The sequence below is a fragment of the Carassius gibelio genome, chromosome B7, assembly GCF_023724105.1.
Source record: "Carassius gibelio isolate Cgi1373 ecotype wild population from Czech Republic chromosome B7, carGib1.2-hapl.c, whole genome shotgun sequence".
NCBI classification, from domain to species: domain Eukaryota; kingdom Metazoa; phylum Chordata; class Actinopteri; order Cypriniformes; family Cyprinidae; genus Carassius; species Carassius gibelio.
This window is the reverse complement of record NC_068402.1, coordinates 31,581,838-31,596,391: the sequence shown is the minus strand read 5'-3', so window position 1 is coordinate 31,596,391 and position 14,554 is coordinate 31,581,838. Positions and strand designations below refer to the sequence as shown.

Below are 14,554 nucleotides of genomic sequence, written 5' to 3'. Positions count from 1 at the left end.
CAGTAACAAGACCTAGATCATGTTCACCTCAGTCACTGTGCTCAGAGAATACAGAATGTGAACCTTGCATTGAAGATTTGGTAGCTGTAGAATATCGACCAGATTCCCCTGATTCAATTTTATCAGATACTGACAAAAGACCACTTTCTCCAGACTCATTGCCTGAATGGAGACCCATGTCACCTGACGCTGCCATGCTTTTAAAAGACATTAGAGGGTCTTCTCCACAGTCAGATTGGTCTATGAATGAATGTAGACCCCTATCTCCAGAATCTCCTACACCACAGTATTTTCCAGCAGTCTTTGAATCAATTTTTGTAACAGATTATAGGTCCTCATCCCCTGAATCTGCATTATCAGAAGATGAATGGGAATTAAATGTTTTCACCATAGTTTCTTCTCCAGAATCAACAGAATCTATAAATGACGAAAGACCTGACTTTGGATCTTTATCCCCTGATTCTCCAATATTTCAATATTGTAACTCTCATTTCGAACCAACAATGGTAACAGGTTACACATCAATATCCCCTGAATCAATGCTATTAGGTAATTATATGCAGACCGATGTATTTGATGACTTGGTGATTGATCTTAGAAGATCTTCTTTGGAGTCAATTGCATCAACTGATGAAAACAGCGCAGTCCCCCCCGATTCACCTTTTCCTGACTTCACAGTATCCACACAATCATTTACCATTCCAGTGACAGGCTCCTGTTCAACTTCCCCAGAAATGGACTGTGTGGATGATGAAAATACATTTGATCAAACTGACTTTATTTCAGAACAAAGACCTGACTCTCCCCAGTCTATAATAGCAGAAACTGGGGGTATACCACTTTCCTCTGACTCACCTATACCTCAGTTCAGTGTGTTATTCTCTGGGATTACTTTGCCAGTATTAGGATGTGGATCCTGTTCACCTCAATCAATGTGCTCAGGGACTACAGAATTTGAAACTTCTTTTGAGGACCTGTTTATCAGAGGCTCTTCTCCACAGTCAGTTGCGTCCCTGAATGAATGTAGATGTCCTGACTCACCTATACCACATTACTCAGAATTATTCATTGAACAAAGGCCAATAACAGGACATGGGTCATCCTCGCCTGAGTCTATGACATCAGATGTTGGTTATGACCTAGAGATTAGTGTATCAAAATGTGAGTATATGCTTCCTTCAGTGGATTTAGTATCAGAGAATGAACCCACTTCAGGTGAGATTCAATCTCATTTGGCTTATTTTAGGGCATCCTCAACAGACTCTGACACCATAGTTAATGACTTTAAATTGCTCTCACCTGAATCACCTGTGCCACAGTATTTCCCAGCACTATTTGAATCAGTTCCAGATTATAGGTCTTTATCAGGTTATATGTCCTCATCCCCTAAATCTGGACTGTCAGAGGATGAACTTAATGTTTTAACCTCAGAATGTTCACCACAATTTATAAATGAAGGCAGATCTCTCTCCCCTGATTCACCTATACCCATGCCAGATTCTCCAATACTTCAGTATTATGCTTCAGACTTTGAACCAACAATGGTAACAGGATATAGGTCAACATCTAATCAGACAATATTATCAGAAATAGAAATGCAGACAGATATATTTGATGACTCTCTGATGGATCTTAGAACATCCTCACCAGAATCAATGACATTGGTAACAGCAAACAGATCACTGTCCCCTGATTCGCCTATTCCTGAGTTCACACCATCCACATTCACATTTTTCATACCAGAATCAGATTCTATATCAAATTCCTCAGTCTCTTTGAGTGATGAAAATGAATTATATTCATCAGATTTTTTTAGAACAGGGCAAAGACCTAACTCTCCTGAATCAATAATATCAGAAACTGAACCTAGACCAGTTTCCGCTGGCTCACTAAGTGATTACAGACACCAATCAGAGTCACCTGAGTCACTTACATCAGACATTGACATTGAACTTTGGGTAATTGCATCTCAAGTTACCGAACAGAGACTCTCCTCCCCTGAATCAATCATATCCTTGAATGAAAAAAGACCGTTATCACCAGACTCACCTATTTATGACTTTAACTCATCAGTGTATGTAAATTTTGCCACAAAAACCACATACAGATCATCCTCCCTAGAATCAATTGTATCTGATGTAGAATCTGACATGGCAAGCTTTGCATCTGAGGATGTTACATGGACTAAAAATAGACCTTTATCTCCTGCGTCAGGTGAAACATCTCCTGTGGATCAATGTCTTTTAGAAATAAAAAATAATCAGACTGATGATCAAAGCCAAAAATTACTTGGCCAAGGGCTATCCAACATTGGGACATATCTGCCATTAAACAAAACTTTTAGAATGGTGTCTCAATATAAACTTGTGTACAAAGCTGTTCCCTTAGCATTAATCTCCCATTTGTATGATCCTCAATATAGAGGTGAAACATTCTGTCCAAAGCCAGGTGTGTTTGAGTATGCTGGATGTAAAAAGAAGGCAAATAATGAATGTGCTGAGCAACAAAATTATGACATTTCCAACCGTGCTATATCTTATAGTGAAAAATCCTCAACTTTTGATGCCCATTCTCTGCAAACACATCCTGAAACAGAAACATTTGATTTATTTGTAAAAAATCAAGCATTATCCACTGAATCTTTGTTTTATTGTACAAGTTTAGATGCACGTCTAATGAACTCTTCAGATAGGAGAGCCACTTCACCAGAATCATATACATCGATGTTCTGTCTTGAAACGGATGTACGAAACCCATCACCCGAAGCAGCAACATTAGACACAAAACTAACAGAAACTATTACTCCAGAACCTTTAGTTTGTGAGAGATTTTATCAACCCGAATCTCCTGAATCAGTGATAATTGAACCTGAAGATGAGATTTATGAGAATTTGAATGATTTTTCATTTTCTGACATTGATGAGATCAAGGAAAATTTACCTGTCCTCAAAAATGATCCTGCTTTGCTGAATCTAGTGACATTTGAACAATGCATGGAACAAATCGAGACTCCAAGTGAAATAGAGGAGCTTCCGTCTGTTTCTGAAACTAAGATTGAGCATTCATTTGATGATGGACTACAACCAAATGCATCTCACGATATGGCATCTGAGCAAACACAAAAGGACACACAAAGTGTAACAAAGACAGTTACTTACTGTGAAGAACAGGACATATTAACAGCAACAAGTGAATCTGCAAATGAAGTAACTAGCAAAATCCATAAAATAGATGAAAAAGGACACATGGAAAGTCCACAGCAACAAAAAGAAGATCTAGGACATGATTTACGAAAACTCGCCCCTAAGGATGACAAAGAAATGGTAAGAAGATCAGCATGCAGATGTGAATCTTGTGCGTTCATAACAATGTATGAACCAAGAGGAATGTAGTGTCAGATATGCCCTAAAACAGATTTTCACATTTCTTGATCTACTAACAAATCAAGACTAAATGGACAACTCTTGAGGAATGTGTGGCTTACAAGAGAATAGTCAGTTTTGAGAATGTTTACTAATTCACCATAATTATTTTTATGTCATTTTAAGACTGCATTGTTTGTAATGAGACTTATTTTCAACTGCATGTTTGAATCTTAGTATTAAGCGATGTCCGTATTGATGTTAAGGCATGTACATTTTTTCAGTGTTTCCAAGCATTGGAATGCAAAATCTGTTGAATATGCTTTATGTATTCATACAAATAGGGAGAAACATTGTTTTGTTTCCTATCATTTTGCACAGGACAGTGTCTCAGTGGAAATTAATTTCGTGCCTCAAGTGAAAGATTCAAGTCTAAGAAAAGGAGATACACCATCAGTTTCAAAAAGTTTAAATTTAACAGCATCCTTGATGAACAGTGAATCATCAAATGAGCCATATTTAGCCACATGTGTCTCCAACATACCTGAGCACAACAGATCTCAGCCTGTCTTTGATTTGGAGGCCCACAAATCCATTCATGATTCATCACCTGAAGAAACTAAAGCATTAAGTGGATTGCAAGAAGTAAATTCTTTTCAGTTTCATCTTAAAGACTCTCACAGAAGAGTTGAACTAAATCGAATTGATTCCTCTGCATTAAGTTTGGGTCTTGAATCAAGTGATTATAAAAATTTGCCTTCAAGATCTCTGAAAACACCATCAACAGGCGTTCCCATTTTACCTGTATTTAACTCATCCTCTTCTGACCAAGGGAATTCTCCAGAGTCCCATGAATTTCTAGGCAAGAGAATATCTTGTTCTACAGGGACTGTCCAGCTTTCGTCAGATTTTAAATGTGTAGTTTCTAAATTTGAACAGGCATCACCATCTTTAAGTGGTGATAATCCTGAATTAAGTTTAGTTTTTCCTGGAACTTTTACACTTGTAGCTGCTATGTCACCTTGTACTCTGGAAGTGACTCAGGAGGTGACAGGTGACCAGATGCAGTTAGATGCCACTGCAGTTTTAGACTCTCCACTTTACAGTCTTAATCTTAAAGCCATGCCAAGACCTGTTCATGCAGATAGCATTGAGTCAGAGGCTGAGTTTTTTGATTGCAGACAAACGTTTTCTGATACATCTGAGCCAGAGGTCGAATCATCAGAAATTGTAGATGTTCCTCAAACAATTTACCATGTTGAGGAACTTCCATCTTTATCTGTGAGCCCAGAATATCTTACAGGCATTTCTAAACTTAGAGAGGAAACACAATTGAAAAAGGATGAGCGGCCCTTATCCTGGGCCAGTGAGGACCTACCCATAGTTCTTGAGCCAGAGGATGAATACACTAGTGAGGTTGGTGAGGAGAAGGATTTCCCTTATGATTATACAGGTGATCATTCATTTGCCGAAGAGCTACCTACAATAGAGGGAGCAGAATATGATGACGATGATGACTCTCTAGGGAGGGTAAGCAATCTAGCATGATGTATGCGCTCAGTTTCTGAAGGTTGTCTCTCCCTGGCCTATTCTAACAAACTCACTCGAGCCCTAATGGAACATTTTAAAGCATTTTAATACCAGCAAACTAATATTTGGTGTTTTGATAAAAAATTATGAACATAGTTTATATGTATGCACCCCAATGCATACACTAAAGTAACTTAGAGTGTTGGATATAATGTGATATAGGACAAGCAGCAATATTCTTCTTGACAGCATGTAAAAATAACTTCCAGAGTACAGGCTTTGCATGGTGTGACATGAAAATATACGAGATATACAACAGTACTTAAGACATGCAACCACAATGCATCTCTGCTACTCTTAGGAAATAGCTGAAGAACTAGGTTTGCTGTCTGATAGTTCAGAGGAGGAGGTGTTGACCACCAGGGTGGTGCGGCGCAGAGTTGTAATTCAGGTACCTGTTTTGGGTGTGCGCGCTTGTGTCTTGGGACCCCAATTTCCATATTTTGGTGTTATATTGAACAAAATTGTTTTCATTTGTTGGTACAATTATATATATTTACATAAAAAGTATTTGTCTTAGGACTTTCCACTGACATTTTCAATCTCATAGTTTTAAACAACAACAACAACAGCTCAAAATAAAAATAAATAAATAATAATTATTATTATTATATGAATTATAAGTGAATATATACTAAGTAAAAAGTTAAACAATTTCACTGTATATCAATTTAAATATGTTTGGAATCGGTTTCCGTTATCTTCATACAGAAAAACTCATTAATGAATCAGTGAATCAGAACACATTTCTTTGTCAGTAATATGTTCAATCAAAACATCTTTTACAAGCACATTAGTTAATTTTGTTACATGTATGTATTTTTATTATATCTTTTAGGGTGACGAGATGCCTGAAATCCCTCCTCAGACTGTGACAGAAGAGAAATACACTGATGAGTATGGGAACATGGTGGTCAAAAAGGTAAATGCTTTAACTTTCATATTTTCTGTGATATTGTCTGCTAGTGTGGATGCTTATACGGTAATCGTTCTTGAACGGGCCTTTAGTCTTAGCCTTAAGCTTCACACAAACAGAGTGACCGCAGTCATTTTGAAGAGAATATGCTTCCAATGGCAAACACACAAAAACCATTTTCGTTATTTTTTTTTTCTTAAAATGCTTGAAGATGGTAACACAGACGGTATAACTTATGTTTAAAGTGTATATGATAACCTTGATCATTTCCATCCTTACGTCTTTTTCTTCACACAGATAACAAGGAAAGTCATCCGTAAGTATGTGTCAGCAGATGGAGTAGAGAGAGAGGAAGTGATGCTGGAGGGTCCACAGCAGGAAGCTGTCACTGTGGATGAGGCTGACGGTTTCTCTAAAGTTGTGAAGAGGACAGTGGTGCAGAGCGGGGGAGAGCAGACAGAGGTGTGAAACCTCATTTGGATTTGTAAAAACAATACTGTAATATGATAATATGAATCAATCAACCATTTTAAACATGTATATCAGTCATATTTGTTTAATGAATAGACATTTTGTTTAGTAATTTCCATGCTTAATTTTTTGTTCAAATATGATGTGATTCTGTTACTTTCACTGTTATTTCCATTGTTCTGTCATATTCAGTCTTTAATTTTCTTTCATTTAATGGCTCATTTAATGACTCATCAGTTCTCATTTAGAGCTGCTCCAGTGCAGCGGTTCAGTAATCAGATGACATTTTTCTGTCATATTGTAGGAAACCACTCATTATACAGGTACATACATTATTGCAATTTAAATTTCTGTACGAACAATTTAACTACAAACTTGCCAGTAATTTGAGTGAGTAAAGGGATGTGTGCTCAACATGTGCATCTCTGTGTTGCAAAAACTATACAGATTTGAATATTGGACCTAATTGAAGTAAATGCATTTACATTATAGACCTTCTTAAAGGGATAGGCCACATAAAAATTCATATTGTCAGCATTTCCTCAACCTTGTGTCGTTCCAAACCTGTATGACATTCTGTATTTTTTTGTAACACACAAAAAAGTTATTTTGAAGATTGTTGGTCACTAAAGAGTTTTAGGTCTTATTCACTTTTACTGTATGTACAAAAATATAATGGAAGTCAATGTGAACTAAAATTGTTTGGTTATGAAAATTCTTTAAGTTAATTTCTATAATTGTGTTCAGCAGAAGAAAGAAAACCCTAGTTAAAAACTGCTAATTCATTACCACGCATATAGTATAGGTCTCCTCTGTTAAAGTAATGCTAATCATTAACATCTCTTCTATGCATTTTAGGTAACTTTCTCTGAACCTTTATCTTACATTGGGGCGACATCTTCTGAGTTCGAGGAAGAGCCTGTCCAAGGTCGGAAGGTTAGCAAAGTCATCAAAACTATGGTAGTGCAAGGTGAACGAATGGAAAAACAAATTGGAGACCCTTCACTCTCATCAGATCTCCCAACAGCCAAAGACGACTTTGAAAAGGTCTATATATTTGCGTCTTGTCTAATGCAGTGACATTTAAACAGTTTATGGATGGTATCCAAATACTTTATTGATCATAGTTAATATTATGTATGCAATATATCTTTATTTTCAACACTAGCTCACTGTTAAAGAGGTACTAAATGTCTTGTTTGCATTCTCTTCTTGGATCAGTAATTTCTTTCTCATATATCTAGGCTTTAAGCTATGTAGGAAGCTTTGGAAAAGTGCATCTGCCTCATTTAGTTGAGAGAGAGATGGTCAAAGAGGATGGATCAGTGGTCAGAAGGTCTGGACATTGGCATGTCCGTTTAACGTGTAGCTGTTTAGGAGAATGGTGTGATAATAAAAGAGCAAACTAATACCTAACCCACCAAGTGTTACAACAAAATTAATGTTTTAAAGATGGCAAACATTGCCCCTCTGCTCGGCTCGGCTCAGTTTGCATTTCCACTTCAGTGTAGTATCACATTAGAGAAGATTATTCACATTGTTATAGTTGCGCCGCCTCTACTGCCATGACTCCTGAAAAACGTTTTAATTCTGCGTCGACCCATCAAGCTCTTGCTGGATCCACTCCTCTGCTATCAACGAGAGGAACATCTGTACTTCCTCAAAAGGCAATGAAACAGCCACTTTTTGGTTGTCAGGCCAAGTCGATCCTTTGGTGGCTGTGCTGATTTTAATCTAGCGGTTCTGTTTGTGTCACAAGTTCAGTGATGCAGGTAGTGACGATTCTCTCCGGCCAATCCATGATCAGCAGAGTTTATGTCATGTTTTGGTAACAGTACGGTTCACTTGGGACCTCAACCGAGGTGGTACTAAAAAAGATACCAGGTACCAGTACTCTACCCAGTGGAAACCCCCCCAAAAGTGAGGGGTTACATTACTGTAACCGAAACCTGTAACATTACCGATTACTGTAACATTACAGAGCCATACCATACAGTGGAACAGCGCCATTATTGATAGTGAATAACTTCCTTTAGAGTAGACTTTGTGCATTGCAAAACTTTTTCATACACAAACAGCAACATTACACACTAAAAAGGAAGTTGTTATGTAAAAAAGCATAACAGGATCACTTTAAAGGAAAATGCCACCGTTTTTCCAAACTCCACTATGTTCTTCCTTCAACTTCGACGAGCTGAATGCACCTCTCCCGTCTCGTGCACTCAGTCACTGCAGCGGGGGGCGCCACTGTGCTAGTGTTTAGCACCATTCATTCCTTAGGATCCAAACAGGGTAAATTTAGAAGCCACCAAACACTTGCCTGTTTAAATAAAATGAATAAAATGTGGCGATTTTCTAAGCGAATAAAAACATGAAAACTATAATGTACTGTATGGCGGAAGAGCACTTTGCTGCAGTTCAACCTTTAAGCGACTGAGTGCACACACTGAGATGGGAGAGGTACCTATCAACTAGTCTAAATTGAGGGAAGAACATAGTCGAATATGGAAAAACGGTGGGGTTTTCCTTTAACATGACAGACTGTTTTCACAGTTTATTGATGATTTAAAAAAGGATTTGTTGTTTAAAATATGAGGTTATGCTGATAAAAATGTCATTGCAGGGGCATGTTTGTGATAAAATCTAACCTGCTTTGTATCCTTCTAAGCTACAGTGTTATTTTACTGACATATTCTCATACTCACTTGAGCCACTGCCAAGCTCCACCTCCATTACTTTTTGCATGCTGATAGATTTTCTAGAACATCAGATTTGAACAGTTTTTATGTATGCATTCAATGTGTTTTTTTTTTTTTTTGTTTTTACTGCACCAGTTTCTTTTCTTTTTTCGCAACATGCAAAAAATGCTGTCTATATCCTCTATTTTGACCTGAATTCATGTATAAATTAATTAAAGATAAATCGAAGGTAAACAGCTGCTAAAGTAAAACTGGTTAATATGGCTAAGTGATTAATCATTTGCAGTTATATATTTTTAATGTCCGAAGAGTGTAACTAAACTGTTACTCAAAAGAATGGCTAACAAGGTTAAAATATAATGAACTATTAATTAATTTTCAAAGATGTTCACATCTTTTTACACCAATTGTGACTCTGCCATTGTTGATTTCTCAGGACCCGGATGCATAAGACGCGCACTCAGAAAAGCACAATAGTGAAGGATGGCCAAGCCAAACAAACCCATCTGGAACGACTGGAGGACACCCCCGATTCCCTGCGACCTGATGACCTACAGCAGCACCTGCATCAGCTGCTTCAACGCTACTGTACTCCAGAGGTGACCGAAGAGCCTGATGTAGGACAAGATTCAGACATAGAGCAGGACAAACAATAACTCCTGCCCTATGTGTGTTTGGTTGTGGCAGGCATTTAATACACATTTCTGCATATTTATGTCTGTAGCCCTTTCTAATAACACAAAATAATTCTTCACTTGCTTACCAGATCCCCTTATATTATTTATTGCTTGATCTTTTCATTCATGGCAAATAATGGAAACATTGTAACCGCATTGTAGCTGAATGTGTTTTTTTTCTGATTTTTCTGAATTTTTTTTTTCTTTTTGTGACCAAAGATAGTGTTACCTGAATTGCTGAGTGATTTGTATGAAACATAGATGTTTTGTGTGTGCGTGTCATTTTGGTTGCTGTGGTACTGTAGAAGCAGAACTAAACATAATAATAAAAAAATTAATATGGGTCAGTTTGGATGCTGAGCTCAAGACATTTGTAAATAATGGACTTTGAAAATGTTTTAAAACACTGTCATATATACTCTTTTGTCTCCTGTAACTGCTGTACAACTGCGTCAATGGACTGCTGCAATTAAAAACATGTCAGATTACTTGCTTAAAATCTCACAACAGACCTGATTAAATATCATCAAAATATCTTTGGGGCATGTGAGTTTGTAACCACAGTTAATCAATGCGCAAGCAATCAGCTATCTGATATAACTTGCTATGTATTTATACTGGCTATGATTGAAATGATTGAAAGCAACAAATAAATATCATGCTGTAGACTTTCTTAATCCCAGAATGCTTCTGAAAGGTTTTTACACAGATTACGCGAGAATTTATCAGTTTTAAGTTAAATAATGCTGTCATTATCTACACATCCAGTTTTTTTGTGTCATTGGCCTATTTGTTTTCACTGTCTAACCTATGTACAGAATATGAGCGTATTCTCAGATCCCCTCTGTGACGATGCATTTATGTTTGTTTATTGAATTTTTTTATTTGTTATTTTTGAATGAATGTTACATTAATCCCATTTTCTGTTCTGTGCAGTCTATTTTTTTTAATATGACTGAATTCACCGATAATCTGAGTTCCCCTTCAAAACTGTGCTTGTGTGCTTGACTTGTATCTTCCCTATTTGTGATGCTCCTCTAGGTGCTTACAGTAGAACAGGGAGGGAAAGTGATAAAAAATTTGCCTGTTTTGATTTTTTTCCCCTCTGCTGTTACAATGATGTAAAATAACAATAATAATAATAAAAAAAATGAAACTTTATTCTCATTGTTACTTTATCTTCTATTAGGAAAAATATGACGAATTCAAGTAATTTTATATTTTTTATGTTTGGCTGAATAAAGACATTTCATAGGAGACAGGAAAATATTGCCTTAATTGATCTTTGATTCAATTTATTTTAACAATTGAACTTAAATTTTGTAAATGTTTTGAGAACATACACTATGATTTAAAAGTTTGGTTATACTGTACTTTACAAATTTATGTTTCTCATAAGTTTGAATCAAAGACGCACTTAAATGAATTATGCCTGAATTTTGTAGACATATAAATTGTAGATATAACGGTCTTTAGTCAAATATTTAAATAATGTGTTTTTGTATATATGAATTTGAGCAAATCCTATAGGAAAAGCAGCCAAGTGTTCTAATTTAATACTGTTGAAAAGCATCAGGTTTTTTAGATAATGGCATGACCAAGAATGTCCATATTCATAAGGTATGTATAGCGTTCTTTGTAATGAAACATAGCATGCACACATTCAAGGATTCAGAAATGGTTTGGGCAAACTCTGGATTATTTAATCCCATCCAGGCTGGTATGTTACTTTGTACTGTAAAGTGAGATTTAAGTAAAAAAAAAAAAAAAAAAAGGAGATTTACTCTATTTAAAAAAATATATGGGTAATTCAATTTAAGCAGCTTGTGTCAGTTACAAAATTGTACAGTACAATAACAAATCTCTACACAATTAGATCTGCAAATCTGCCCAAATCATCATTCGAGGCACATGAAGTTCTGGTTATGTATCTAGGTAATCAACTGTATACCACAGATGTTTGTGGAATCATAAAGGCTTTAGTTTCAATAAAATATTACTTTAATAATAAAGCTTACTATATACTTAAAATTCTTACACAAAGCTCATTTTGTTGTTTGATAGTTTAGATGGAATTGATTTTTGAAAAGCATAAAATCAAATGGATGTCAACACAAGTATTTTGCAGAAATCACACATTTTATTAGACGTTTCACATTTTAGAAATCTATTATATCAATTCCTCTAGTAATATCCCTATTATATAATGTTGTACTGTAACTTAATATATTATCATAATGAACTTGACTCAAACTGGAATAAAAATTGTCATAATGTTACATTCTTTGTATTGTGTAAGTAATAGTATGTAGTGAATTATGTGTACACAACATTGACTTTGATTAATTTATTCCGCACGAGATCTTCAGTCAAGGTATTTCAAGACAGACTCCCAAAAGAAAAGGGGAGGAAGGTTTTGGATCTTTATCAGAGATGACTAAGAGTGAAATGTCATGCATTATTCATAAAAGATAAAAATGAGAAACCAACCAGTTAGATTTTCCTCAAAGAGTACCACAAATTCCACTGAGAAGCAGACACATTTGAAATTGCACACAAGTTACCACAACAAAACTAAATTTCACACAAATGATTGAAAATAAAGGAAAAACGTATCTGGCTTTGCAAGCCATTTGGATTTCTTTTTTTTATAGAATAAGCATCTGAGTTTATCTGTTGTAGTGAAGTTTGTGTTACTACAATCTTTTTTTTTCATATATTCAGGTGCACGATAACTGTATGAGCAAAAAAATAAAATAAAATAAATAAAATAAAACTAAAACTTTTCCCTTCTCAGAATTTTGGGTTATCCAAGAAAATAGCACAATGCTTCCTACAGTATTGTGCTAAAATTAAACGGGTAATACTCCAAATTGTAAAGCAGAAATAGCACTTCACATTACTTCACAAAATGTACATCACTGAAAAACATAAGCAAGCTCATATTTGTCATTTTAAGAAATAAGTACATTTTGGATCTTAACAAATAAAATAAAAAATTAAAATAAAAACTTTGATTAATTATATTCTGATACACAGTACCCCTGTACCCATACACCACAGATTACTAACAAATGGCTCCGAATATTTTGTCATACAAAAATGTAACCCTTTAAAAAAGATTAAAGTACTAAGAAAGAACATGCTTTTCATCTAAATGAGTATAGTGTGTAAACTGCATACTCAATACATGTACATGTACTCGCATACAAACACACCACATCCTGATCTGAAATGATTTTCCAACCTTTTATATTCTATTAGTCCAACAGTAAATGTAAACAAGACTCTGTACAGTAGACCAAACTATGAAGATCATGATTGAGTTGGGCCAGACACTTGTTGAAGCTCAGTTGACAGGAAAGGCTGTGCTCTGGAGACTTTATTAACTGAAAAAAAAGAAGAAATGACCTCATCATAAGTATCATCATCATTATCATCATTATTATTAATATTATTTTTATACACTGACAAAGTTATGCAGTGTGACTTTTTAAGGGATAGGTCTGTATCAAAACAAAAAAATCCACTAATTGTCACTTTAACTCTTAAAAAAAAAATGTTTTAATTCTTTAACTCTTAAAAAGGTTTTGATCAATTACAGAAAAGGTTCTAAATATTGGAAAAAGGGTACTCTAGTTATTACAGGGTTAGTTGCGAAATCATAATTGGCTTCTGAAAGTTTTAGAACTGAAAACTTTCTCATTATTCAAAAAATAGCTTATTTGATTATTAAAGTTTGTTCCCGCCTCCTTCTGCCAGATGATTATGAAGTTTTAATATTGTTACTTGGTGCTGAAGCCCTGGAGAAGGAGGGATGCGCTGATAAAGATCTCTTGCAGCTTTGGGAGCTACTGTCCGTGAGGGAGCGGAGGAGTCGGAGCCGTTCGCCAGGGGGCCGGAGCCTGCTGCCTCCGTGAAGGAATCCGGAGGAGCAGGGAACGGTGACTCCGGCTGGCTGCCCAAAACTGGAGGAGCCGTCGCCGTCCACCTGGCAGCGGAGGAGTGTCGTGCTGTCCGCCGAGGGTTGTCCAGTGCCACCGGCAGGCACCGTGGAGGAGATCACCCAAGCGGCAGTGCGTCTGGGAACCGGAATTTTTTTTTTCTCCTCTCTCCCCTCTCTCATCTCTGTCGCTCCTCATCCTTCCATCTCCTTTCCTCTCGCCTCACCTGTCCTACCACTAGGTTCCCGCAGGTCACCATGAGCTTCCCCCCGGAGGAAGAGGGGGGCTGTAGAGCACAGTCTCGGGAGTACCTCCTGGCCTGCGAGGGGTGATGGGGGTATGTGACGAGTCATGGGAACGGGGCGAGGCCAGTGGAGTGATTGAGAAATGAGCGACACCCGCTCGACCCACCGAGTCCAGCGGAGGAGATGGAAGGATATAAAAGAGGAGCGACGACAGTGAAGGACAAGAGAGACCAGGCCTGGGATTTATTTTGTGTTTTGATTTTGTTTGTACTGTTTTGTCTTTATTTTATTATTAAAGTCTATTTTGGTTGTCCGCCGGTTCCCACCTCCTTCTTCCCGATGATAATGAAGTTTTTATTGTTACACTCAAAACGAAACAACTGACATGAATCTTGTATGATTTTTTTTTTTTTAATATTGATATTACGTTTTTGAGAATTGATACAGTATCGCCAAACAAAATATCGCGATACGTGTATCAATATTTTCTTACACCCCTAGTTATAAGACATCTTTAAAAAGATGCAATCACCCGTTTCGCTCTTTTAGAGAAATGCTTTTTTGTGACATTTTTATAAAACTTGATGCTGGTCACTATCCACTGCCTTTATATGGACGAGCGCGAACAGATTCTCCTTTTGTGGTCCGTA

General features: G+C 36.5%; 2 protein-coding genes across 12 annotated transcripts in view; one reads left to right on the top strand and one right to left on the bottom strand.

Annotated features, from left to right (window-relative positions):
- ank2b (ankyrin 2b, neuronal) overlaps positions 1 to 10,876 on the top strand; it is a 182,588-nt gene extending 171,712 nt beyond the window's left edge. For all 3 annotated transcript variants that reach the window (XM_052560179.1, XM_052560180.1, XM_052560181.1), the window contains 5 exons: positions 5,791 to 5,874; positions 6,166 to 6,330; positions 7,198 to 7,386; positions 7,584 to 7,675; positions 9,475 to 10,876. In XM_052560179.1, coding sequence (XP_052416139.1) covers positions 5,791 to 5,874; positions 6,166 to 6,330; positions 7,198 to 7,386; positions 7,584 to 7,675; positions 9,475 to 9,694 — 750 coding nt within the window. In that variant the 3' untranslated portion in view covers positions 9,695 to 10,876. The remainder of the gene's footprint in view (positions 1 to 5,790; positions 5,875 to 6,165; positions 6,331 to 7,197; positions 7,387 to 7,583; positions 7,676 to 9,474) is intronic.
- Positions 10,877 to 11,835: 959 nt separating this feature from the next.
- camk2d1 (calcium/calmodulin-dependent protein kinase (CaM kinase) II delta 1) overlaps positions 11,836 to 14,554 on the bottom strand; it is a 104,147-nt gene continuing 101,428 nt past the window's right edge. For all 9 annotated transcript variants that reach the window (XM_052560208.1, XM_052560207.1, XM_052560209.1 and 6 more), the window contains one exon: positions 11,836 to 13,104. In XM_052560208.1, coding sequence (XP_052416168.1) covers positions 13,101 to 13,104 — 4 coding nt within the window. In that variant the 3' untranslated portion in view covers positions 11,836 to 13,100. The remainder of the gene's footprint in view (positions 13,105 to 14,554) is intronic.